Genomic DNA, 25345 nt, shown 5'->3' on the forward strand with positions numbered 1-25345 from the left:
AAAGTTTTTTTGATGTATATTTACATCACCTAACAATAAACACAAAGAACAGTCTTGATTTTATTGATCCCCTATTCTCTTTTCTTATTATTATTATTTTCAAATCTTTACTTTGCATTTGCATGTTGCTCAGTACTTGAAAGATATTGAAAGACTAACAGTTGAAGTTGAACTGAAGGGGCATCTGCAAGGATGGATCAAAAAAAGTGGACAATGGAATTTCAGTTGCACAATTGTGGTTTCCGTCTTTTTCCTCTTTGTCTTCATCTTCCTCCTCCCCTTCCTTCCTTCCTTCCTTCCTTCCTTCCTTCCTTCCTTCCTTCCTTCCTTCCTTCCTTCCTGACACAAGCACTTCCATTTTGTAGCAGCATGACGTTAGGATTGTGTCTGTGTCGGTATTTGTGCCTGTATCTTTGATTAGACTTAGCCCTTATACTAAATCAAAATGAGCTGGGTGTGATCTGAATCCAGGATCTTTATTTACAAATCACACTTTCTACGTTAATGTTATTTGTTTTATTTGTTATTTTTACTATGAAGCCAGATAATTGTGACTTATTCAATAAAGCTTCAATAAATAAGCCTTGGTTTTATTCATGGATGAACATAATCTTTCGGATTATGCACTTGATCTTTGGCTGTGTTTATCTTTTTGCGCTCAATCTTTGGCTGTCTTTCAACTTTGCTAAACAACTAGAGATATTTACAAACTGTCTTGTCACCCCAGAGCAGGATGGTTATGTTAATTATAAGACAAGTGTCAAATTTTGAAATGCTATTTCACATATACAATAAATTTCATTCAAGTGATTCTGAGAGAGGAACAGAGGAAGACAGATTCTGGCTTCTGTATTTCCTATTATTATATGTGATTCCCCATTTTTTTCTTTTTAATCAGGAATACAAAAAAATCCCATCTGCAGTCTCAATATGTTATCATGTCCTTTTCCACAAAGCAACTGATTCCCCCAGCAGAACAATGTCTTTTCTCGAGGGTAACATGATTTTCAAGCCTTCTTTTGCAATAATGGAATTGAACCACCTCATTTCCTTACTTATGTATTTAGATTTTAAAAAGGAAGTGGTGAAACTGGGGCTGCTTGATGACAGGTTTTCTGAGAAAGAGACCGTTCAGCTCATACCGGAAGCTTTGTCTTCAGTTGCAGCACACTTCTAAGGAAAGCCCAAACGCAGGAGTTCAATTTATTTTAAATGAATTCTGTGGATCTGCCGCATTTTTCCTGTATCCGTTGCTGCTGAGGAGATATCCTACACTGTGTCATAGCCGAAGATTAACATGCTTTGCTTCCTAACTGACTAACCAGAAACAGAAATGGATTTGCGAAGCACGCCCTATCGCTCTGAAGTGGCTCGCTGGTCGCCCAATGAGTTGGCAGACTACTTTAGGAGGGTAAGTTTCATTTTAATTGAACAGTGCCATCTTTACCATTTCCAGTTAGTATTCTCAATTTTCTTCAATGGAAATCCTGAGCTTCTGTCTGTTTTCCTGATATCCAGAAAATATATTTTTCTGTACATATATGTTTTTATGTAATTTCAGCTTTCCAAAGTGATCCTTCCAAAAGAATTTTGTATCTTAGCTTGCATCTAGGGAGAATTATTATTATTATTATTATTATTATTATTATTATTATTATTATTATTATTATTATTATTATTATTATTATTTTACACTTTTCTCCACTTATTTGTAATAAGAGCTTGGAATTCTACCAGTTGGCACTAAAGTTATATGATTTCTCTGTAAAGTGTCAGTGAATGACTGCCATTCCAGATTCAAAGTTACAAGGGGCCAGATTATTAATATCCAGTTTGTATTGTGATCTAAATCTATCTAGGCCTTGGAGGTGAGGCTAATTTTTTCCTTTCTTTCTTGGCCTACACATTCTTCAGAGAGAGAGGCAGCATTTCTGCCTCAAAGCAAAGCTTGGAGCTTAGCTGACTTTTGATTTGGAGGATCATAATTAAAGGCTTTAAAGCAAAAGACACATTTCTCACCATTAATACCTGGCGAGAAAAAGAAGGTTGTGCTTCCAAAAGTTATCTGAGAAGGCTTTCTTGCATAGCTTTATAACTATTGGGAGAAGGATAAGAACCAAACTGCAAAGAGATATTGCTGTGCCAAGAAAAGGACACTCTTATATTCACACACTGGTGCTCTCGTGAAGCATATGTGGAAGGCTACTTGTATTTGCCATAAATGCCAATCTATAAATTATAGTGTGCATAGATTGTATAGTATACTGCAGAGCTTTGAACATGGCTTTTAGAGCCAACAGTGGGCAGCATTAAAAACAGTTTAATTCTAGAAATAGTTTTTGGTCTCCCTAAATTTCCTCCTATTTTTCCATCCCTTTATGTCAATCTCTCTTTAATACCGTGTTAACTATGATAAGTGACTAGGTGCTACATAGATACCCCAAATAGTAACCCCACACTATTAGGGCCAATAGTTTCAGCTTGATGTAGCTTTCAGGAGACACAGCACTTCCTGCCTTGACTGCACTATGCCGCTCCGACAACTTAATTTATTTTTCCTATAACTCATAGCAATGTGCTTTTGCAAATGAATACCATGTTAGCAGTCACAGAGAAGTTAAACCAAGTGGCAGACTTCATTAGAGAGGAGTGGAGACAGCAGGAGCACTGACAATTACACTACCTTGGACTTACAGGTCTTCTAGCCTTGACAGATTCAATTAGTCTCTTTCAGCTTTATTATACCCCCAGGCAATAGTCAAGAATAAATCAAGCTCGACTGACAACTTTGCAGTGGCCCAGCAACAGACTTCAATACTGTGTAGTTCAAATGAATGTACAGTTTAAGCCCTTTGAAAAATTTGAGGATGGATTTCTTGTTCCTTTTTTTTTATTACTAATTGCTTTTGTATTCTCCAGAAATACCTGTCTGCATTGCCTTTACAGAGTTGTGGTCTATACTCTTTTTATGAAAAATATCAGCAGACAACCAGCTTTTGCACAAAATATCTGGTTTTGCACATTCTAGTTTTGCACAAAAGATTGTGCACAGAATATTTCACAAAGCCACAAAATATTATGTTTGCTGAAAGAGCTTGATTTACATGCCCTCTGCATCTTAAAAGCCAAATTTCTTTCATGTGGTTCTCCATTACAGTATGAGTTGATATTAATAGGTGATGAATCTCATCTTCCTTCTCTTGCCTGTTTCTTTACCTGGAGGTGGTGGGGATTGAGCTTGGAAATTTCTGAAACTAGCATATGCTCCATTAGCTTCTTCCAGTGATCATATTTTCTTGGAGAAAAAACAAAGATCAAACCTAAAAAGGGAACAAATATGAAAGTAGTTCATAAGCATAAAAAAATCACTTGTTTATATTTATAACTTTGCCTTACAAAGGACAATCCAAGAGCAAGACCAAGAAAAAGTTAAAAAAACAAACAAATCTAAAGCTCAACTTTGAGTTTGAATGAAACGACTGTAATAAAGTATATCTGGTCACTGTATTTAAAATACATCCAAGATGCAGACAAAAGTCTTGTATCAGTGTTTACTAAAGTTAAATTAATCAAATAAGCAGCTGGTGATTTGGTAATTTTCATGGCCTCCACTTTTTCAGAAACAAGTTCTGTTGTCATCTACACTTGGGTGTTCCTTTGTTTTGAACAGATTCTTCTACAGTACTGTCTTCAGTAGAATTTAGGATGATCTTCACACCTCCCCCTCTTTTCCTGAATTTGTAATTTATCTGAATTTATCTGAGCAAAAGAACTTTATCTTTCTTTCAGTAAATATTGTAAATGTTATTCCAAAACCAAAACCAAAATTACACAAGCATTGACTATTTTATTTCTAGTGCTCTGTTACACTTTTTAAAGTACCAATGAGCACTTGTTTCATGACAACACTGTCTTGCACTTTATAAACAAAAACTTCTTCCCTTGTTCCTTGGGCCAATTACCCAAAATGGCTCTGCCTAGGTGGAGTCCTTTCCACATGTATAACTTTATGCTTCTGGGTTCTCACTCTTTTCCTAGTAGGAATGTAAGGTATGACTGGAAACTTTGACTCCAAGATGGAGATTGATATAAGGAATTTATTTTTATAGATACATGCTCTACTTTTTAGCAGAATGGATTGCTAGAAATAAAGAAGTTGTTTGTTGTGAGGTGAAAATCTGATCATTCAAATATTTTTGAAAGTGGAATGGCACCCATGTTAATTTAGCAGGAGGCCAAATTAGGGACTGACCTTTTCAGTACATTGATATTTAAAGCATTAAAGAATTCTGAACTAATTAGCAGTGGGTTGCCTTCCTGTAGTTTTACGTGCCACATTTTCAACTTAGTGGTTGATTGTGCAATCAGTAATAGAATAGAATAGAATATTCTTTATTGGCCAAGTGTAATTGGACACATAAGGAATTTGTCTCTGGTGTATAAGTTCATAGTATAGATACAAGTAACAAAGTGAGAGGTCATATATCATAGGTCATAGTTACAATCATTGGTCATAAGATACCACAAAAAGTGATAAATCATAAGATACGAATAGGAAGAGGTAATAGGAAAGATGAGAAGATGAGATGATAATGATAACAACAATATAGTCTACTATATGGGTAAATATATTTAGGCCTAAGACAGTGCTGTGGGAATTAGGTATTCAGCAGAGTTTAGGCATGGAGGGGAAACTATTTTTGTGTTTAATTGTTTTGACATGCAATGCCTTATAGCGACAGCCTGAAGGGAGAAGTTGAAACAGTTTATGTCCAGAATGTGAGGGGTCTGTAAATATTTTCTCAGCCTTCTTTCTGGTCCATGCAGTATACAGATCCTCAGTGGAAGGCAGGCTGATTGCAATTATTTTTTCTTCAGTCCTTACTATCTATATCAACTGACAATGTCAAAAGTTGCTGCAAACCCATCTTAGTCTTGTCTTCTCATGTTGTTTTCTTTAGTGCTAGATAATCTAATGTATAACTGTAAAGAAGTTGTTTCCTTAAATGTCCTTTTCTTGGTATTATCAGTACTTTTCAACTTGAGCAACATGTTCAATCCTTGCAGACAGAGGTCGATCAATCAATCTAATTGCCTTAAATTAAAATATAAAAGCTCTCTTTGTGATAACTGTTTTGAACTACTAGCCTATGTCAAATTTACCAGTTAGATCAAGGGTGTCAAACTAGTGGCCCATGGGCCAGATGCATCATGTGTCCAGCATCCAAACAGTACCCCAGCTCTGTGAATGGGAAAAACATCACAAAATGTCACTTGACAGCAACGTGACATGGCAAGTTTGACACCCGTGAGTTAGATGAAGCCCTTGGGTGGGTAGCTTCAATATTACTTGATTCCCGAATGATATTATTATTTAGGGATATCAAGTCATTTATTATTTTTGTATTTTCTAAATAATTTTGAGAGCTAAACTGCTTGATTGACCTATGCCATACCTATCTTGCCAGTTATGTTGGTACTATATATGACTTCTCACATGGGAGACTTCTCTTAATCTTTTACATTTAAAGTACTGTTGAGGACACAAAAACCTTTCTTGACCATTCTTCAGGGTGAGATTGTGTGAGAATTATGTTTTAGTTACTATCTTGCTAGAGGGTGGGATTCTGGTTTGTACTGAGAACTGTTGTATGTATTTATGATCACTAAGTAGGGATTTGTTTATTCCTCTGGCTAAGATGTATACTGCTGGAAAAAAAAAACTCAGCAAAGATATGAGTGAGATATTCTATGTTTTGGTTCAAGAAAAGAGATTATAGTCAGTCATGAATCTCTCATGAATTCAGTGTTCACTGTAATGAATATATTGTAATCTGTAATGAAATGTACTGAACTTATTAAAATTGAACTTACATTTTTTTTTAAAGAACATCATTTCTGTCTTGTTTTATATACAGTTTGTTTGTCAGAGCATCCTGTCCACTCTTAACATATTCAATTAAAATAATGAGAACAAAAATTCTTCAAAATTTAAAAGAGGGATTTTTCCCCCCACAGCAAGCCCTTTCTTAACCAGACTGATGTAGCCACATTGTTTCAATTCAAAGCATCATCCAGCAGTTCCCACCGACAGAAGAAATTTTTGTGGATGAATGTCAATCTCTTGATGCATGTACAAAAAACTCTTTTTGCTTGTGAGATTCCTGGAGAAAGGTTTAAGACAATATAAAGTATTCTACTTCTAGTTTTTTCTTCACTTCAGTGAGAAGAATTATGTTGCCTCTGTAGGGTGATGTACCTCCTCAGGTTGAAATCGCAGTCACTAACAATGGCCTAATGAGATTGTTCTGCACTCAGATATGCTTTTGGGTGGTTAGATAATGGCTACACACAGGAGAAACCATTAAAATATTATCAATATTTGTAAACTTATGCAGTCAAACTCTGGATAGTATACAGCAAGGAAAGCAAGACAATAAAAACAAACAAAAATTACAGAATAGGAATTAGTATACCAATTAATATAATGAATCCCACTATTATTTAAAGTCAAAGGCATGTCAGTATAGGACAGTTTTTAATTGCCTTAGGGCAGGGGTGTCAAACTTGCGGCCCACAGGCTGGATGTGTCATGCGCTGGCCACACCCACTCCTGTTTTAACAAAGGGGGGAAAGTCATGATACATCACATGATGATGTGATGACATGAGTTTGACACCCCTGCCAGAGGTGCAGGCATGCAGCAGGTTCTGACCAGTTCTGGAGAACCGGTAGTGAAAATTTTGAGTAGTTCGGAGAACCAGCAAACACCACCTCTGACTGGCCCCATCCCCATCTATTCTCTGCCTCCTGAGTCCTAGCTGTTAGGCTGGGTCTTCTTTTGTTGCCCTCCACAGGAGAACAGAGCTGGAAAGCAGGTTAGTGGGGTGGGGAGTGAATAGGATTTTGCAGTAACTTTTCCTGCCATGCCCACCAAGCCACGCCCACCAAACCACACCTACCAAGCCATGCCATGCTTTCCAAGCCACGCCCACAGAACCAGTAATAATTTTTTTAAAAATCCCACTACTGACCCTTGCCCTGGGGAGAACCAGGAAGCATGGGGCCAAATGCTAGCTAAAGAATTCTGAGAGCTGAAGTCTGCACATCTTAAAGTTGAGGAGTTGAAAAATATTGCTTTAGAAAAAAGCCTGCTTCCTGGCCCACATTGGTTGTACCTCTTAAGGGGATAGGAACCTCAGCAAGCTCTCACTAGATATTCGGACATGATCGGTAGACTCATTCTGGGAAGGTGGTTCCTGATACATATGGATGTAATGCCATTTGCAACTTTATAAGTGATACTTTAATAACTCTGCAGTAGCAAATTGGCCCTGTCAGAGGTTTAGCAGTTGCATTCTATACCAGCTGTGAGTTGTCTCCAAAGACAGATCCACATAGAATGCCTTGCAGTAATCCAGATGTGTACTCATTAAGGTGGAAGTTATCTTTCTTGGAGCATTCTGACAGAACATTAGCCAAAGTTGGGCAAAAGCTCCCTTCCACCTGCTCTTTTAAAAGACAACAATACAATCAAATAGTAAAGCAAATACATTAATAAGGGCTCTCTAAAGCTAAATAAGTTGTGAAACTGTATTGTACAAGGTGTGAAGCGGCACAGAAGATGCATTTCTCTGAACTGCTACTTAAATGGCAATTTAAAAAAATCATGTAGCACTCTTCTCACTGTGAGTAGTTACAATCTTAGAGCTAAAATTACACGATCTCTTCTGCAATTAAAGTTTATTTTTTTAAATAAAAATATTTAAAAATCAGGTTAGGTCTGCATTTGATAGGTCTGACAAATTGTGTCTTTATCCTTATAGTTCATGGTGATGAAACAGCCTTGAATACTACACCTGACTGCTATCATTACACAAACAATTCTAGAATCATAACTCCCACTCAAGTTAGTGTTATTTCTGAAGAAGCATGTCTAATTTTCAGCCATAATCATTTATGCTTTACTTAGACAGTTTAAATCTGGTTACAAATATGCTTGTAATTATTAACAGTACAAGCCTAGCAGTGCAAAATTGTGCAAAACTTTTGAATTTGATGGCACTTATTTGAGTAGAAGATGGCAGGCTAACAGTGATTGTTACAAGTGTTTTTATCATTAACAAAATTTATTTTCATTTGCAGTTAAACTTTAAGGATTGTGAGAAAGTTGTTAGGAAACTTAACATAACTGGACAAAGATTTCTGGTAAGTTTTTCAATACTTTTATAGACTTATAGAATATAGAGTTGGAATTGAACATAGGAATTATTTAATCCAATTCTCTAGAATGTTCAGGAAAACCATCTAAAACTTGCTACAATTTTCAGAAAGATATGTCAAAAGTTCTAATTTCTTTGGGTATGCAATCAGTTAATCAATCAATCATTATTGATGGATAATAAGAAAGCTATTGAAAACAAAGAGGTATTAGTGAATAATTAGGGAAGAAGATGGCATGAGAAAACAGCATGTGTTGCAAGTTACACTTAAGCAAATATCACTCTCATGTGACCATTCCAATTCTATTTTTATTTTATAATAAGCATCCTCAGTAACAAAAATGATGGCACGTGCCTAATTATAGTATGCTGCTTTTTTTGTTTCAGAACATGTCTGAAAATGATATTCAGAAGTTTCCAAAGCTAAAAGTTCCGTAAGTAAATCACATGTAATTCTGTCACTAGTAAGTTGATGCTAAATATGTGGAAAAGAAAACCATCACAATCCAATTAAAAGGAAAATGAATTCCTTGAACACAAGTTTTGCTTTTGCTCACTAGAAGCTTCTTCCCCTCCCTGGATCGGATAAAATTAATTTCCTTTCCATGACAGTGTAGAGAGGAGGGCAGAAACCTATTTCTGAAAGATATAGCAATTGTTGGCCCAAACAGAAAATACTACTGGAATCTACTCGAGGAATAGATACAACCAATATCATCTTTTCTACTTTAAACAACTTGGTCAGAATCCAAACTGAGTTTATTTATTTATAAATAAGTTTACCTAAAGTAAAGAACTTGAATAGAATCTAAGTTGTGTTGGATTCAGATTTCATCCAAATTGGTAAGATTAAGTCACAGCCACCTATTTGTCCAAATTACTATGGGACCTTAAAGCAGTTGAATTAGATGCCATTGATGTCATTATCATTTTCTAACACTTCTTGTAGAATTAAATGTAGAAAGAAATAGAATAATGATAAGGTGCAAAACTACTTCAATTTTTTATATACAAATATAATATTTCTTTCTCATATAAAGCTGACCCTAAAGCCCCAATTTCAATTATATTGCAAGAAATGTCAGGAACATCTAAAACTTTGACAATTTTTTTTTAACTTTTCATATCAGGGAAGGATAAAAATGTATGTAGAGAATCAATTGTGCTGATATAAAGTAGATTTAGTGATGCTTTCTTTTCTTATCTGCTTCCTTTAATATGTTTTGTTTACTACTACTTTCTTCAGTGCTGTGTATGATACCACTTATTACCCCAAAAGGGAGCAACTTGTTTAAGTTTGTAAGAAAGCCTATCTAAAATTTAGTTGTTATCAAGCAAAAAACATTCATTCCTGTCTTCTATGGTAGTCAATCTGTATGAATATATAAATTACATAATCCATTGAATATTTTGGATATTTTAAAAAAATCTAAATCATTCTGACACTATTATTGTTTTAGTTTAATTACTTTAGAAGTGGTGTGGTTGTATTGAAGTTCTACTACATGCATTTTTAAGCCTGAATTATTGCTTTGGGATCTTTGCATTTGTACACAACAATTTATTGAGGTTGTTTTGGTATATTTAGAGAATATAAATAATATTCTGGTACAAATGCAACACTGTGTAGAATTCTAATTTCTGAAATATGTCATACTCCAAATATATCCCAGAGCTGTTCAGGCATCCTAGGCAGAACCCTTCTGGGTGAGAATTGTGAAACTTTTAGTATCAAAATATATTGAGAGCTCCAGGATGTGGACTGCTGTAATACAAGAACACTTGCTTGATCTTTTCTGCAATATTTTGATATGGTTTTTCCTTTCAGCAACATGTGCTTTCCTGTCTCAGCTTTACTATCCAAAATAGCTTCAAGATCACATGTTTTGCAACACACAATATCACCTTCTTTTATTACCACCCACATAGTAGTTCTCAAGTCTCCCCCCACCCATTTATAGTTCTTTTGCTTTTTTCTCAACCATCTTGACAATGGCAATGTTAAGAGTAGGAGGAAGAATGTTGGTCTCGTAATTGAAAAATAATTACTCTTTTTCATTGGCCTTATACAGGAATTATTCAGAAAGCCCAATCAAAGGCTCAGATTGCTTTATGGAAAAAGCTCTGAGAAAGCTTTGTTGGTGTCTGCCCAAAATAGAAAACATAGCACCTGAGAGTCATACCGGTGCCACACATATTCTGTGGGATTTGATTAACACGCCTGAACTAAGTCAAATAGAAAAGATATGAGACCCGTACGAAGCCTGTTTATCACATGAGGTTTAAATGGCATAGCATAAATCATGTGACCTCCTGTTACATTGTGGTCACTGTTTGTTCTCTGATTGTGTTGTGCATTCTGGCAGATTGCCAAACACAGAAAATACTTCGTTTTGTTTTGCAGGCAGATTGACAAATGCAAGAGTGTATTGTGTGTAGCCTTAACAAATAGTGTTGCTGTTGCTCATTCAGGTTGCTAAATATAAAAACTATATTACTTTATTTGTTTAAACCCCTCCAAAAAAGTCCCAAAACTAATTGCCACTTAGGTTTTTCTTACTGTTCATGAGATTTGTTGAAATTTTTATGTTGCTATTGACACCTCTGCTAAATTTAGTTTTACTGCTTTTTCTGCAAGCAGAAGTTTCAGAAACCATCTTTAATGGTTGCTTCCACTGTTAACTAGGAGGGTTTTTTTTAAAAAAAAATATTGTTTGGTCGATTTTGTACATGTGTGCGTTGGCTAATACACAGCAGATAGCTATCTCCATTAATTTTAAATACCCAATGATAAGAGCTCTGAAAACTTTTTTTAAATTTTATTCAGTTGGAACACAGAACATTCAAATGTTCTTATATTTCACTTTATTGCACATTACTATGCATCAGCCCGCCCATCCATCCACTTACATGTTTGTCAAGATCAATGAGTATAAATTTGTCACTCCATATCATACAAGTAAAGTAGACAAGATAATAAAAAACAATGTGAGTCATATACAATTCTAATCAAACGTTATTAACTGATTTACCATATTCATTCATTCACATCTTATATATACATGTACTGGCTGAATTAATCCATTGTACTAAGCCAGTAATATGGTTTGCTTTTCGTTTAAACTGTATATAACTCTTGTAATATATCAGGTGTGATTTGTGACACAAAGCTATAACTCAGCTGTGGATTACTTAACAGACTGTGGTTTAAACAAAATATATGTTGATGTTACATGCAGAGCCAGCATCCTTCCTTCCCTTTCTCACACATTTATATACATTATAGACATGCTATATTGATTATGTGCCATTAAGTCATTGTTTACTCTTAGTGACCACATAGATGGATTTTCTCCAGGATATTAGATCATCCAACATGGAATCCAACCACCTTGCTTCTGATTGTGCCTTTTTTTTTCACATCACCTTCCTGGCATTATGAACTTGTCCAGAAAACTAGGTCTTTATGTAATGTATCAAACATATAATAATTTGAGCCTGGTCATTTCATGTCAAATGAGAACTCTGAATTGATTTGTGTAATAATATACTAGCTCAATACCCATCCTTCGCTATTAAACTATGTGGTCGGGCTTAGTTTTTGGGAGAAAAATAAGGGGAAAAAATTGTGCCTCTGCCTATCAGCATCCATCAGTATTCATCTGGCTAGCGTCCTGTCAGTGTGTGAGAGAGTTGAAGGCTGTTTGGAAAGTTAAACAGTATTTGCTGTGTGAGCAAGAAGGAGACAGCAAGGAGCCTGTGGGTGGCTTAGCTCAACTGTTCTGTACTAAAGCTGCTTGGTGCTGTGAAACTAAAACTGAAACTCCTCTCCTCTACTTGTGTTTTGCATTTGGAACAGATTTCTTTTCAGGTGGGCAGGGGGAGTAGAACTCCTTAGCATCAGAGTGTGTTAATAATAATATCAGAAATACTAATGCTCTGATGGTCATTTTGAAAAATCCTCTCTTAGTAAGCACCTAGGAGCCAAGGGGAACATACGTGCCAAATTTCAAGCTTGTAGACTTTACAGGTCTGGAGATATCTATCTATCTATCTATCTATCTATCTATCTATCTATCTATCTATCTATCTATCTATCTATCTATCTATCTATCATCTATATGGTATTCAGCTTTGTTCAGGTATTTTCCCATGTCATTATAGTTGTGCTTTTAAAGTTGTAGCAACGTTTCGGCGTTAGTAGCAACGTTTCAGATGAACACAGTACAGAAGCTTGATGATGGCAGATGAGATTCTGCCGAAATGTTGCTACAACTTTAAAAGCACAACAACAAAGTTCAAAACAAATCAGAATTCTGTCTATTTTACTGTTTCAAACTCTAATTTTTAATTCCATAGAATTTCACAGGGAAAGTATTGTTTGCATGATTCTGAACTTTGTAGGTAGAAACACACCTCAGCCCCTGAATATCTTTTTCAAGGTCTTTATCATGAGTCTACCAAATGCTGATTGGTGACTTTTTAAAAAAATGCTGATTCCCTACGTTTTACATGATTCTAAAGGCAAATGGTTTATTTCAGTATCTTGGTTATCAATTTTAAGGCTGATTGGTATATATACAAACATATTATAAGCCATTCTTTTTTCAGTCAAAATAGCAGAAACTAAAAATGTATTTAAGTTTTAAAAAATACAATTTGCTATAAGGAAACTACTCAGAAGAGCAAAGTTCATGCTTCAAATGGCCTTGAAAAGCCTAGCACCCATGAAATGACTTGGAGTTGAGTCTTCATTAAATTTAGCTCAACCGCTCTTGTCTTCTTAGACACACCCTTGTAATTTTCTTGCAACAGTAGGTTTCTTTTTCAACTTGAGGGTTTGCCTCCAATCCTGAATTTCTCTCTGATCTCCTGTCCAAGTATTAATCACTGTTCCTACTTAGTTCTCAAGACCAAGTGAGTATATTATCAGAATTGACTTAGGATATCTTGGTTTCTCTACTGGGAAACTGCTGAATTGCTGGACAGATGGCAGCTACTAGATAAATGTTTCTCCCAGCTTGTCTTAGGAAATGAAGTTCCAAAGTCAGGCTATTGGAGGGCAGGAAAACAAATAATTGCAAGGTCCAGAAGCAAGGAGAGTTAGGAACTGAGTAGTTACTAATCCAAGAGGTAGAAGCTGAAATTTATGTCCCTAAGGAAGCCAGGTGACATCAGCCTGCCCCATTAGATCTCACAAAGAAGGCATACTATGGGTAGCATTAGATAGTGAACCTAAATTTGGTTGGTCCCAGAAGATGTATGTTCTTTGTAGGTCCTTGCCCTACAGAATATCTTTCCTCTGAAATTAGATTGGTTCCATCACTTTTGATTTTTCAAAACACTGATTATGCTGCTAGGTCTGGGGCTCCCAGGAATCAGAGATTTGTCTTGATGGCTCCATGGCTGAGAAGGTCATTTATAATCCTCTCTTTAATACTTTGGTTTTTTATGATGATTATTACTATGGCTTTTTATCTTTTTACCTGTTTTTATAATGTCTGTTTAATTAATTTTTATGTGCCAACTTGCCTTATAGCAGTATTGTGATAGCATAGTTAGGATATAAACACTTAAGACTTTGTTTCCTTATCTTAACTCTTTCCTCCATATCAAGATCTGCAGACATACAAAGAAAGGAAGTAGAGAATAGAGGAACTGGACGAAGGGAGAAAAACTTCTCCATTGAACGTTTCTGTTTTTGTGTGTTTTAACTTTAGAATGTTAAGTGAATTGTCTCTATTTTAAATCTGCTGATTCTAAAATTTTGCCAGATCATACTTGTAATTAGCATTGGTGATGAATCAGATTCTATGTGCAGTTTTCAAGTTTGAGTATTAAAGTTCTGAGAAAAAGCTACTGAACTGTTTAAAAAGCATTGTGGGGTCTTTCATTAGACCACTGAAACCTATCCAGCCACTCCAAAAATTCAGATAACTTCTTATTGGATTCAGCAAGTGGTTGATTCTGGCAGCTTCCTCACTAGGGATTTATATCAATTTACAACATCATCCAACCATTGCTGTGGTGCTATTAAGTCTATCTTGATCGATAGTGATTTATGAAATATGCCCTGTTTGTCGGGGGGAATCTCTTATCATTTGCTTTTTATTGTGTGTGCGTGGGGGGTGTTTAATTACTTGATTTACATAGCCACCCACCTTACTTTTATATGACACTAGATGGCTTACAATAAAACAAATAAAAACATAAAACACCCTAATATAAAACAACATACTGTAAAAACACATAGCAACTGGGCATGATATAAGCTATTATGTATATATAAATCTTCTAGATTTTCCCCTTCAGGACAGTAGAGATGTTGAGAAATGAAATGACAGATATAAGAGAAAAGGGATGGGAAAAGAACATGGCCACTACTGATCTTGCTAGATGAGAGATTATGTTGTTTCTCTCTCACTGGAAAATACTTTCCTTGGCTGATTTACAGTTTTTTTCAGGGCCAGGAAAATCAAAGTCACATCCCTCCTTTGTCATTCTTCTGATATAAACCCTTGATTTGGATTTCCCACATGTCTGGATTCTTGTAACCCTAACAGAGGCAACTTTCTACAGTTATTACTTCTCATCAGTCTCACCAATCTGAAAAACCTTTTGGCTTTTTAAAAAGCCTCAGTGAGGCCAGGTGACTTTTGCAAGGCAGGAAATGCAAGTAGAAACAACACAGGTTTTCTTTTGCATAACCACAGTGTCTTGCTGATCGGGTGAAGGCCCAATAATGTGAATTCTACATTACCTGACTTTTGTTTGATGCGCTGTTAGATGATGGCTTTCTCTCAGGTAAGAGCAGAAAAGAGCGAGATTGCCAATCTGGTAAGAACATGCAACAGGATGCTGTGGGTGTATAGGTTTTTGTTTTAATTCCCTCTCTCCCTCTGCTCTTTTGTGGCTTGTATGTTTGTTAATCATCTAGCCTCAAAGTTAATCAGCCTTTTCTTATTGCTAGTAGGAGACTGTTTTCCATTGCCATCTTTCTGGGCCATTTCTACTACTGGTATGATCACAGGATCCCTATCATGTGACCAAAACTGAACAAAGTATTTCAAATGTGTCTTACCTAAAGGGATACAAACACTTTGTATGATCTTGATATCCTGATTCTATTGTTGCAGCCTAGGACTGCATGGGCCTGTTTGTTTCTTTGTTAGTTTGTTTGTTTGTCAAACATGTACAAGATAACAAGTATAAGTATGAACACAAACAGGAACAAAGGAAGTAAATACAAATAAATGGGGACAGTAAGACCGGGACGGTAGGCATGCTGATGCGCTTATGCACGTCCCCTTTAAGAAACTCTTAAGAATGAGGTAAGGGCCATGGTAGAAAGTTTAAGGTTGAAGCTCTGAGGGTTTGAGGCTGAATAATGGAGTCTGGTAAGGTGTTCCAGGCATTGACCACTCTGTTGCTGAAGTCGTATTTTCTGCAATCAAGTTTGGAGCAGTTTACCTTGAGTTTTTTTATTTTTTTATTTTTTTATTTTTATTTGTCAATTGCTTACAAGATAATAGGTATAAGTAAAGACATAGTTATGAATACATGGATACATATAAGAAAAAAAAATGAAATAGGTCAGGGACGGTAGGCACATTGGTGTGCTTATGCATGCCCCCTACAGACCTCTTAGGAAAGGGGTGAGGTCAATAGTAAACAGTCTAAGGTTAAAGTTTTTGGGGTTTGGGGAAAAAAATCACAGAGTCAGGCAGAGTATTCCAGACATTGACCACTCTGTTGCTGAAGTCATATTTCCTGCAATCAAGTTTGGTGCGATTAACCTTGAGTTTGTATCTATTGTTTGCTCTTGTGTTGTTATGGTTGAAGCTGAAGTATTGATTGACAGGTAGGACATTGCAATGTATGGTTTTATATACTATACTTAGATCAGACCAGAGGCGGCATAATTCTAGGTTTTCTAGGTCTAGAATTTCGAGTCTGGTAGCATAAGGTATTCTGCAATGAGTAGAGGAGTGGAGAACTCTTCTTGTGAAATATTTCTGGACTTTCTCAACTTTGTTAATATCAGATACGTAATGTGGGTTCCAGACTGATGAGCTGTATTTGAGTATTGGTCTAGCAAATGTTTTGTATGCTCTAGTTATTAGTGTGATATTACCAGAGAAAAAGCGATATAAGATTTGGATCATCAACAAGGTCTTGACTATTCAGCCTGTATTTTATTTTCTGATTTTTTCTGCCAATATGTAGGACAGAGCATTTATTTGTTGAGATTTGAAGTTGCCATTTGATGACCATTCTGATATACAGTCAAGGTCTTTTTGAAGGGTATCAGTATTGTCTGTGGTGTTGAATAGCTTTACATCATCAATGAAGACAACATAGTTGTTCTTGATATGATCACAGAGGTCATTTATGTAGAGTATGAAAAGAGTTGGTTCTAGAACACTGCCTTGGAGGACACCACTATTGACAGGTACAGAATTTGTTAGGACGCTCTCAATTTTGACCATTTGTTGTCTGTTTGATAAGAATGTTTCTGTCCAGTTATGCAGGTGTCCAGAGATACCATAAGATTTTAGTTTTAGGAGTACTTTGTCGTGTACCACTGCATCAAAGGCTTTACAGAAGTCTATGTAGATTGCATCTATTGCTTTGCCCTGATCGAGTTGTGTAGTCCATATGTTTCTGCAGTGTAAGAGTTGCAGATTACATGATAGTTTTTTCCTAAAACCAAATTGTTTATTAGAGAGTAGGCTGTTTGTTTCTAAGTGGAGGATGATGGATTGGTTAATAATTGAATCCATGACTTTACAAGTGATGTAGCATAAAGATATTGGTTTGTAATTTTCAACTGGGGTCTCCCTTTTTTAAGATGGGGATAACTGTGGCTTGTGACCATAGTTTTGGTAAGGAGCTGGTACTGATTGTTTGCCTGTGTATTATTGTGATTGAAGCTGAAGAAGTCATTGATAGACAAGAAATTATAGCAGGCAATTTTGTGAACTATGCTTAGATTGGACCACTGTTGTGGTCCGGCGGCGGCCTGCAGAGCTGACAGCAAAGTCAGACAGTGGGGAGGAACATGGGCCAGTTCTGGAATCTGGGGAGTACTCAGACAAGGGATCTTCATCCAACATAGAGATGGGGCCAGGGCCATCTGAGAGTTATGTGAAGACTCCGGAGCCTCCAGAATCCGACATCAGCAAGGCAGAGGAACAGGGGGAGCCTCTTCCCAGTGAGTACTTGCACAGAGCTGCCAGAAGGCAAGAACAGTTAAGACAAAAGAGGCAACTTGGGAGTAAGGCTTGGAGATGATTGGCCCCTCCCATAAGATATAAAGGAGAAGCAAAGGGACATGAGCCTTTGCAGGAAGCAACTTTGTTTGTTCTGGTCAGTTTAAAATCTGAAGCTCTGTGTTGACTTTGTGCTCTGTTTGGCCTTGTACAGGTAATGGGCAATTTAGTCATTGGCAGCATTTCAAGGGAAATAAAAGTGGGTGCTTATCAGCCTCATTCCAAAAGACTGTGGCAGACTTCTGTTGGACTATTCATAAACTGTTTGGGACTCATTACAGACTGTGAATGCATATAATTCACAGCTATTGAAATAATTTTAAAAGGGTTTTGGGAACAGCGTGATTGTTACTGACCCAGGAAGCCTTGGTCCGAACAACCACAGGCGGCACAGTTCCAGATTGTCCAGGTCCAAAATTTTGAGCCTGGAGGCATAGGGAATTCTGCTGTGAATGGAGGAATGGAGTACTTTTCTTGAGAAATACCTCTGGCAGCTGTAGCACACTGCTGACCCATGCTTAAGTGATTGTGCACTGGGACTTCTAGATCCTCTCACAGTTACTGCTGTTAAGCCAGGTATTGAATTACCAGTTCTATACCTGTGCTTTTTTTGGGGGAGTCTATGTGTAAAACTTAATTTCTCATTACTGAATGGCATTTTGTTGCATAGGGCCCAATGATCAAGTCTGTTAAGATCCTTCTGGATCTTGACCCTATGTTCTAAAGAAGGGGTCTTCAAACTTGGCAAGTTTAAGACTTCAGGACTTCAACTCCCAGAATTCCTGAGCTAACATGACTGGAGGAGGAATTGTGGGAGTTGAAATCCAGAAGTCTTAAACTTGCCAAGTTTGAAGATCCTCATTTTAAAGTGTTGGCTATTCCCCTCAGATTGGTGTTACCCACAAATTTGATGAGTTTCCATTCTACCCCTTTGCATAAATTATTTATAGAGATGTTGAAAAGTATACATATGTAAAATAAAGGTGAGATGTGAATGAAAGAATGAATCAATGAATCAATGAATGAATGCCAAGCCGCAGTATAAAACCCTTTGGCTGTTTTTAATTTGCATTGTTATGCTGCATTTGTATTGCTTTTTTTCCTCTGCATTTTGAACAGGATTGCTTCTTTCCCCAACTGAAAATTCCAGAATTGGTTGTGTTGTTATATGTGGCATCAACCTAAAATAATTAGAATCCTTGGATGTTGAGTTCTTTTTGTTGACTTATATGATTGAAAAAAAATGTTGGGTGTGTGGTATGGGCAACTGTGTTTACTCACCAAGACTGAATTATGCAATCGTTTAGATTAGGGGTCTCCAACGTTGGCAACTTTAAGTCTGGAGGACTTCATTAGCCCAGATTCAAATCACTCTACTCGGGCTATTTTTACATTAACATGGACAAATCTATTTTCTGGAGTCCCACCTCAAAACAAGCTTAGAGAGGGAAGTGGCACTGAACTGCCACGTAATATAACACATATATACACATGCTATACACACATACCCCAGAGGTGGTATACAGTAGGTTCTAACCAGTTCTGAGAACCAGTAGCGGAAATTTTGAGTAGTTTGGAGAACCAGCAAATACCACTTCTGACTGGCCCCGCCCACATCTATTCTCTGCCTCCTGAGTTCCAGCTGATTGTCTGGGTCTTCTTTTGTTGCCCTGCACAGGAGAACAGACCTGGAAAGCAGGTTAGTGGGGTGGGGAGGGAATGGAGATTTTGCAGTATCCTTCCCCTGAAGTATCTTTCCCTGTGTGTGTGTGTGTGACACACACACAGACACAGACACAGAAATACACACACATATATATACACACACACTGCATAATTTAATTTTATGGGTGTAGGTATGCACATGTGTGTGTGTCAATGATGGTATATGTATTTATATATGTGTGTATATATATATATATATATATATATATATATATATATATATATATATATATATATATATATATATATATATATATATATATATATATATATACACATACACACACACACACACATATATATATATATGTTTTCTTAAGTGGGTACTTACATGTATGGAATTCAGCTTTGTTCAGGTATTTTCTCATGTCATTATAGTTGTAGCAACGTTTCGGCAGAATTTCATCTGCCATCATCAGGCTTCTGTATTGTGTTCATCTGTGAGAAACGTGGGAAAATACCCGAACAAAGCTGAATACCATACATGTAAGTACCTGCGAAAACTTCTTAACATATATATATGGTATTCAGCTTTGTTCAGGTATTTTCCCATAGTTTTGCTTTTAAAGTTGTAGCAACGTTTCGGCAGAATCTCATCTGCCATCATCAGGCTTCTAAAAATAAACATATCAGAAAGAGGAAGTTTAAGAATTCACAAGCTTATAAACAATAATATCTTGACCTGTCATGATTCAATTGCACTTCTATAGTTCTGCATTTATGACCACTTTATAAACCATCAATAAGCTAAAAGGAAAAGAAAACACTGAAAGAGAAATTTAGTCTTACCAGTTCCTTCTTTATAAAAATAATTTTAATTTAATTTAAAAGATTACTTAATGCATATATTTTGACTAACCATATTCCTATGCAAAAATAATATTAACTCAAAATCTGAGAGGTTTTTTTTTAAGGTGACAGTATAATATATTACAGTATAGTAATATAAATAGTAATCAGTTTAATGGACAGGAAAAGAAACTACTAAAAGCTCAGTTTCACATATACAGTAGATATAATATAAGAGTGAGTTATTGAGAAGGTAGAAGATTGACCTTTAAACTGTGGCTACCTTTCCCTCTTTTTATTTGACACCATTTAATTTACTGAAGATTGAAAACTTACCATCTAATTCCAACTATAGATCCTTGCTTGTTACCCTCTTTACAAGCCAAGATCATATCAAAAAATAATATATTAGTTTGCAATCCTCCCCAGAAACCTGGTTAATTTTTCAAAGAAAAATCAACAGCGAGCCCTTTGGAAAATAATTGCATCAAATATGATTCACTGACATTTTTGAGGGTAGATTTTGCAGGATATTGTTGGGCAGTGATAGTTAAAAACTTCTAATCCAAATGCCTTCCTGAGGAAAACAAAGCACAAGTATGTCTACAAGGAGTCATAAAGTTAAAATCCAAAAACAAGTTGCAAGAAAACAAAAATTGTTATCTCAGTAATATGTTTCCTGTTATGCATTCCAGAATATCTAGTTAAAATATGATTTCATTTCAAATTTAATATCTAATATTGAGATACACATTTACAGCTGTGAGGATGAACTTAGTTGGATATTGAAGAAAGATACAACAGACATTTTATCTGTGAATTTAAACTAGGAGAACATGCAGCAATGGCATAACTAAACCACAAAAATTTGTAAGAGTAGTTTAACCAAATTCAGGCAATAATGGATTTCATACATTATGCAGCAAATACAAACACATACAATAAGCTTTCTAAAGGAGTCTAAATGTTTTTGTAAATTCTGAATGTTGCTTGTAGTAAAAAGAAGTGGAAATCAACAAATGAAAAATTATCTACTTTTCCATATTGGCATAAAAATATAGATTCTTACTAACAGATAACAGATAATCAGAGTTGGAAGGGACCTTCTAGGACATCTAGTCCACTCCCCCGCCCAAGTGGGAAACCCTACACCATTTCTGACAAATGGCAGTCCAATCTCTTCTTGAAAGTCTCAAGTGATGATGCTCCCACAACTTCTGAGGGCAAGCTCTTCCATTGGTTGATTGTTATCATTGTCAGAAAGTTTCTCCTTGTTTCCAGGTTAAATCTCTCCTTGTCAGTTTCCATCCATTATTCCTTGTCTGGCCTACAGGTGCTTTAGAAAATAGCTTGACTCTTTCCTCTCTGTGGCAGCCCCTCAAATATTGGAAGACCGCTATCATGTCTCCCCTTGTCCTCCTCTTTACTAGACTAGCCAAGCCCAGTTCCTGTAACCATTCTTCATATGACTTAGTCTCCAGTCCCTTAATCATCCTGGTTGCTCTTCTCTGTACTTTTCTAGAGTCCCAACATCTTTTTTATAATGTGGTGGCCGAACTCTAGGTGTGGTCTTACTAAGGCTTTATAGAGTAATATTAGTACCTCACTTGATCTTGATTGTATCCCTCTGTTAATGCAATTTAGGATTGCATTAACAGAGGGATATGTTATACACACAAAACACACACACAAACACACACACACACATATATACACACATACTATATGTTATACACACACACACACAAACACACAGTGAAACCTTTAGTATTAAGCATTAAACTCTCAGTTACAAATCTTTTTTTTTAAATTTTTTTAATATTTTAAATGGTTTCATTCATTTTGCAATTGTACATCAACACTCAGCTTAGGTGTATTATTTGAGCATCCTTATTAACATTTTAGAACCCATATTAATACTGACATAAATGTTTTTTGCCTTAAGGTTTAACATCTAAATTCATCATAGTTGAAACATTTAAATGTATAAACAGTTTATATTGGATAAATACCACTGTTCCCTGCTAATATTTGTATTATGTAATGTATTAGCGGCATCTTATAACAATTACTCATGGGAAAAAGGACTCTGCCTGTTAGTTCCTTCACAACTCCTTGTGGTCCTACCCTATTATATCATAGTTATATCCTAATAGACACACTGAATTCATTAGGCATGTAATATATTATATACAATGAAATACCTGACTGTTATATATAAGCATAAGTTCCACCACATTGCTTTTGATGTATATATGTGCCTGTTTACTCTCTTGTAATCTCTTCCTCTTCAATTTGTTCTCTCTGCAAGAATGAAAAAAGGAAAAAAAAGTCTAATAAAGGACAATGCGTACTGACTTACGGCAATCATATGATTGAAGTAGGCTGCAAGGATCATGAATGTGGGCATTGGTGGTAAAGTTATTTTTCAGCAACATCATAACTCGGAATGGTCATTGAATAAGGCAGTTGCTAAGCAAAGAATACCTATATTTTAATTTGCATTAGTCTTCAAAGAAAGACTATAACTTCTCTTGTGAAATCAATTTTTGCCTCTAATGCTATCAATACATTATTTTGTACTCCAACATAAATATCACTAAAAGTTCTTTGATTACATGGAACTTTAATGTGTTTATTGTATTTTTAAAAAATGGAATAAATCCAGCTGAGGTTGAGCAAACTGAACTTTCTCCCATTTAAAACAATACTGAATATAGTATGTTAAACCAAATTTAACATACTACATCCAGTTGAATATAATGGTTGTTTTATTAATAGTTCTTTGTTTCTTTTCTTATCTCAGCATTCTGAGCAAACTAAGTCAGGAAATAAACCGACATGAAGAAAAAAGAAGCATCTTTACAAAAAGGTAGGAAGAGTTTAGTGTATTTCTGTTGTAGCAATAGTAAATGAAAACTTTCCAGTTACTTGCTGCCATTAGAGGGCAGAAGAGGATGCAAATCCAGCTGTTAGGATGAATGGAACTGCTTTCAGCTGTGTCCGCTTGATACAGTATTAATTGCCAAACCACATCCAAGAAAGCCCAAAACCAGCATGGATCAAGAGATTTAATTTTAAAACTCAATATGAATGGCATTAATATATTGCAACAGAATTCATTTTATTAAACACCAGCAGAAACTATTATGTTAATGTGTGTGTGACTTGACACTTACATTATCTTGAATAGATGCTGGATTTATTCACCCACTTCAGTTGTATAACTATTGCTTATGGAGAGAAATTACCAGGAGTTTCATTCTTGGTTAGCATCGTGACTAAGTTAATCTGAAAGTCCCTCTGAAAGGCTTTAATATTTTCAGATTCACTGACAAGATTCATCAGCAGATTCAAAAACCAGCTCCAAAAACAGAAACGTGATACCTTCTTCATCCTCATTAGGGAGAACCTTGCTTTCCAATCTAATTTCTACCATTTTGACCTGGTGCCTAGCTGGAATCTTGCCATCAAAAGCTGGGGGTGTGTGGGTGGACAAATGGGCAATAAACATGTATTTGGGAATGGTGAGAAGTAAGGAGGGGGGAACTGACATAGTGAGGAAGATCAGAGATGCACAAAACCAGTTTGTGCCAATCTTCAAGGCCACAATGCCTGAACGGCCTGGGAATGGAATGTGAATTGCTCCAAACATCCAAGCGATTCTCACAACACCGATGAGGCTCTTCATTGGCCAAACTGGTAAAGGCGAAGGGCTGGATTGAGGGTGGGGGGAATACAAAATCTTTTCCATGGGAACCTTAGTTCCAGCTAAACTTTACTGCAGTCAGCAACTTTCAGTAAAACTGAAGTCAGCAACTTTAACTGAAGTCAGCAACTTTACTGCAGTCAGTAACTTTCACTTCAACCAAGTAGATTTGAGGGTCTTTCTTTCTTAAGGAATCTGACCCGGGCAGGTCTCACACTATGTAGTTGTAATTGGGAAGGCTTACTTATGAAGTATTTTAATCTGTGAATTTATTTTACCACAAGGGCTTAGATTCTTTTTCCTACTGAGGCAGGAAGTAGGCATTCAAAGTCAGTGACATGTGCTTCTTTGCAAAATGCAATGCAACACTCAGAATGCTTCTGAGTATTTTTGGCCTCTGCAAACAGCACCCAAGGAATGAAATGAAGTGTTAGGGAGTTTCTCAATCTAGTAGCGTCATGTCATATATTTTATTGCTAATTAGTAGATCTTCTTTCAAGGGCAAAGAACTTAAGGCAGAAATAATATGGCCCTCCATTTTCAGCAACTCCATTCTGACTCTAGTGTTGAGAAGAACTGTCATTAATTTCAGTGCCTCAGGCTTTTAGTCTCATTAACTTCGCAGCTGACTCCAATGGTTTGTACTAAGAAGGGAGCAAAAAGAAAACTTTAAAAAAAGCTCAGCTTGTGGCAGTGTTTTCTTAAAAGCATCTGAATACTTAGTCTGAGAAGAGACAGAAACTGCAGAAATATTTGAATAATATATCTGCACATAGCAAAACTTGTACAGCTGACTGGATGTGAGAAGATGTATCTGCAAAGGCACACACTATCTAGGATTGTTTAGAATGGGTTGTGCTGGCAAAAGCTGGAAAAAGTACCATTTTTGATGTAAGGAAAGAGAGATGGAACTGCCCTTTGGCCAGGGCTGGATTGGGGACAATGTCACATATTCACGTCCTCCACAAATGGTAAGCAATCAGGGCATTTGAATTTACCTGTCAGGCACAAGCAAACAGAACTGCTCATGAATTGTCTCAAGCAGAAACTTTATTGTTAGGCAATAACCATATTGTCACCAGATTGAGCGCATTCCCTTGGGAATGGCCAGACAAGGCTTCAGGAATGCCTACACCCTGCAGTTTAGCTGGAGATTCTACCACACATAACCCAAGTTTCTTATCATTGTCATCACATAAAACACTAATTTGCTTATTTCCTCTCTTAATTTTACAGAACACAGAAATCTCCTGAACATACAGGTAAAAATATTTGTTGTGCCTATTCACTGTGCACCAACATTCAGACTTCATGCTGGTAACCATTTTTTAAAAAATATTCCTACTCAATGGTATGGCTTTGGGCTATGTTGGTTATACTTCAATGTTACAGAAATCAATGTGAAATGTTAAAAATGATGTTTAATTTAAATTATTTCTAAGAGAAATAAATGAAATCAATTTACCTTGGAGCCAACAGTTTGATATACTGTATAACAATGGCTTTTAAAACAATTAAAATTGAAGAGCAGAAGCATTAAATAAAATTTAGCACACGTGCAGAAACATTTTTCCTACTTCTCATTTGATGCCATACTAAAAGAAAGAACTGGATACCTGTTTTGTAAT

General features: G+C 36.2%; 1 protein-coding gene across 1 annotated transcript in view; it reads left to right on the plus strand.

Annotated features, from left to right (window-relative positions):
* The first annotated feature begins 1128 nt into the window (after positions 1-1128).
* Positions 1129-25345, plus strand: part of LCP2 (lymphocyte cytosolic protein 2) — a 45683-nt gene continuing 21466 nt past the window's right edge. Inside the window, exons 1-5 of the mRNA XM_087923171.1 lie at positions 1129-1411; positions 8146-8208; positions 8610-8656; positions 22815-22880; positions 24954-24979. Coding sequence (XP_087779297.1) covers positions 1334-1411; positions 8146-8208; positions 8610-8656; positions 22815-22880; positions 24954-24979 — 280 coding nt within the window. The 5' untranslated portion in view covers positions 1129-1333. The remainder of the gene's footprint in view (positions 1412-8145; positions 8209-8609; positions 8657-22814; positions 22881-24953; positions 24980-25345) is intronic.

The sequence above is a fragment of the Pseudonaja textilis genome, chromosome 2, assembly GCF_049901715.1.
Source record: "Pseudonaja textilis isolate UNSWEBS1 chromosome 2, rPseTex1.2, whole genome shotgun sequence".
Lineage (NCBI taxonomy): Eukaryota > Metazoa > Chordata > Lepidosauria > Squamata > Elapidae > Pseudonaja > Pseudonaja textilis.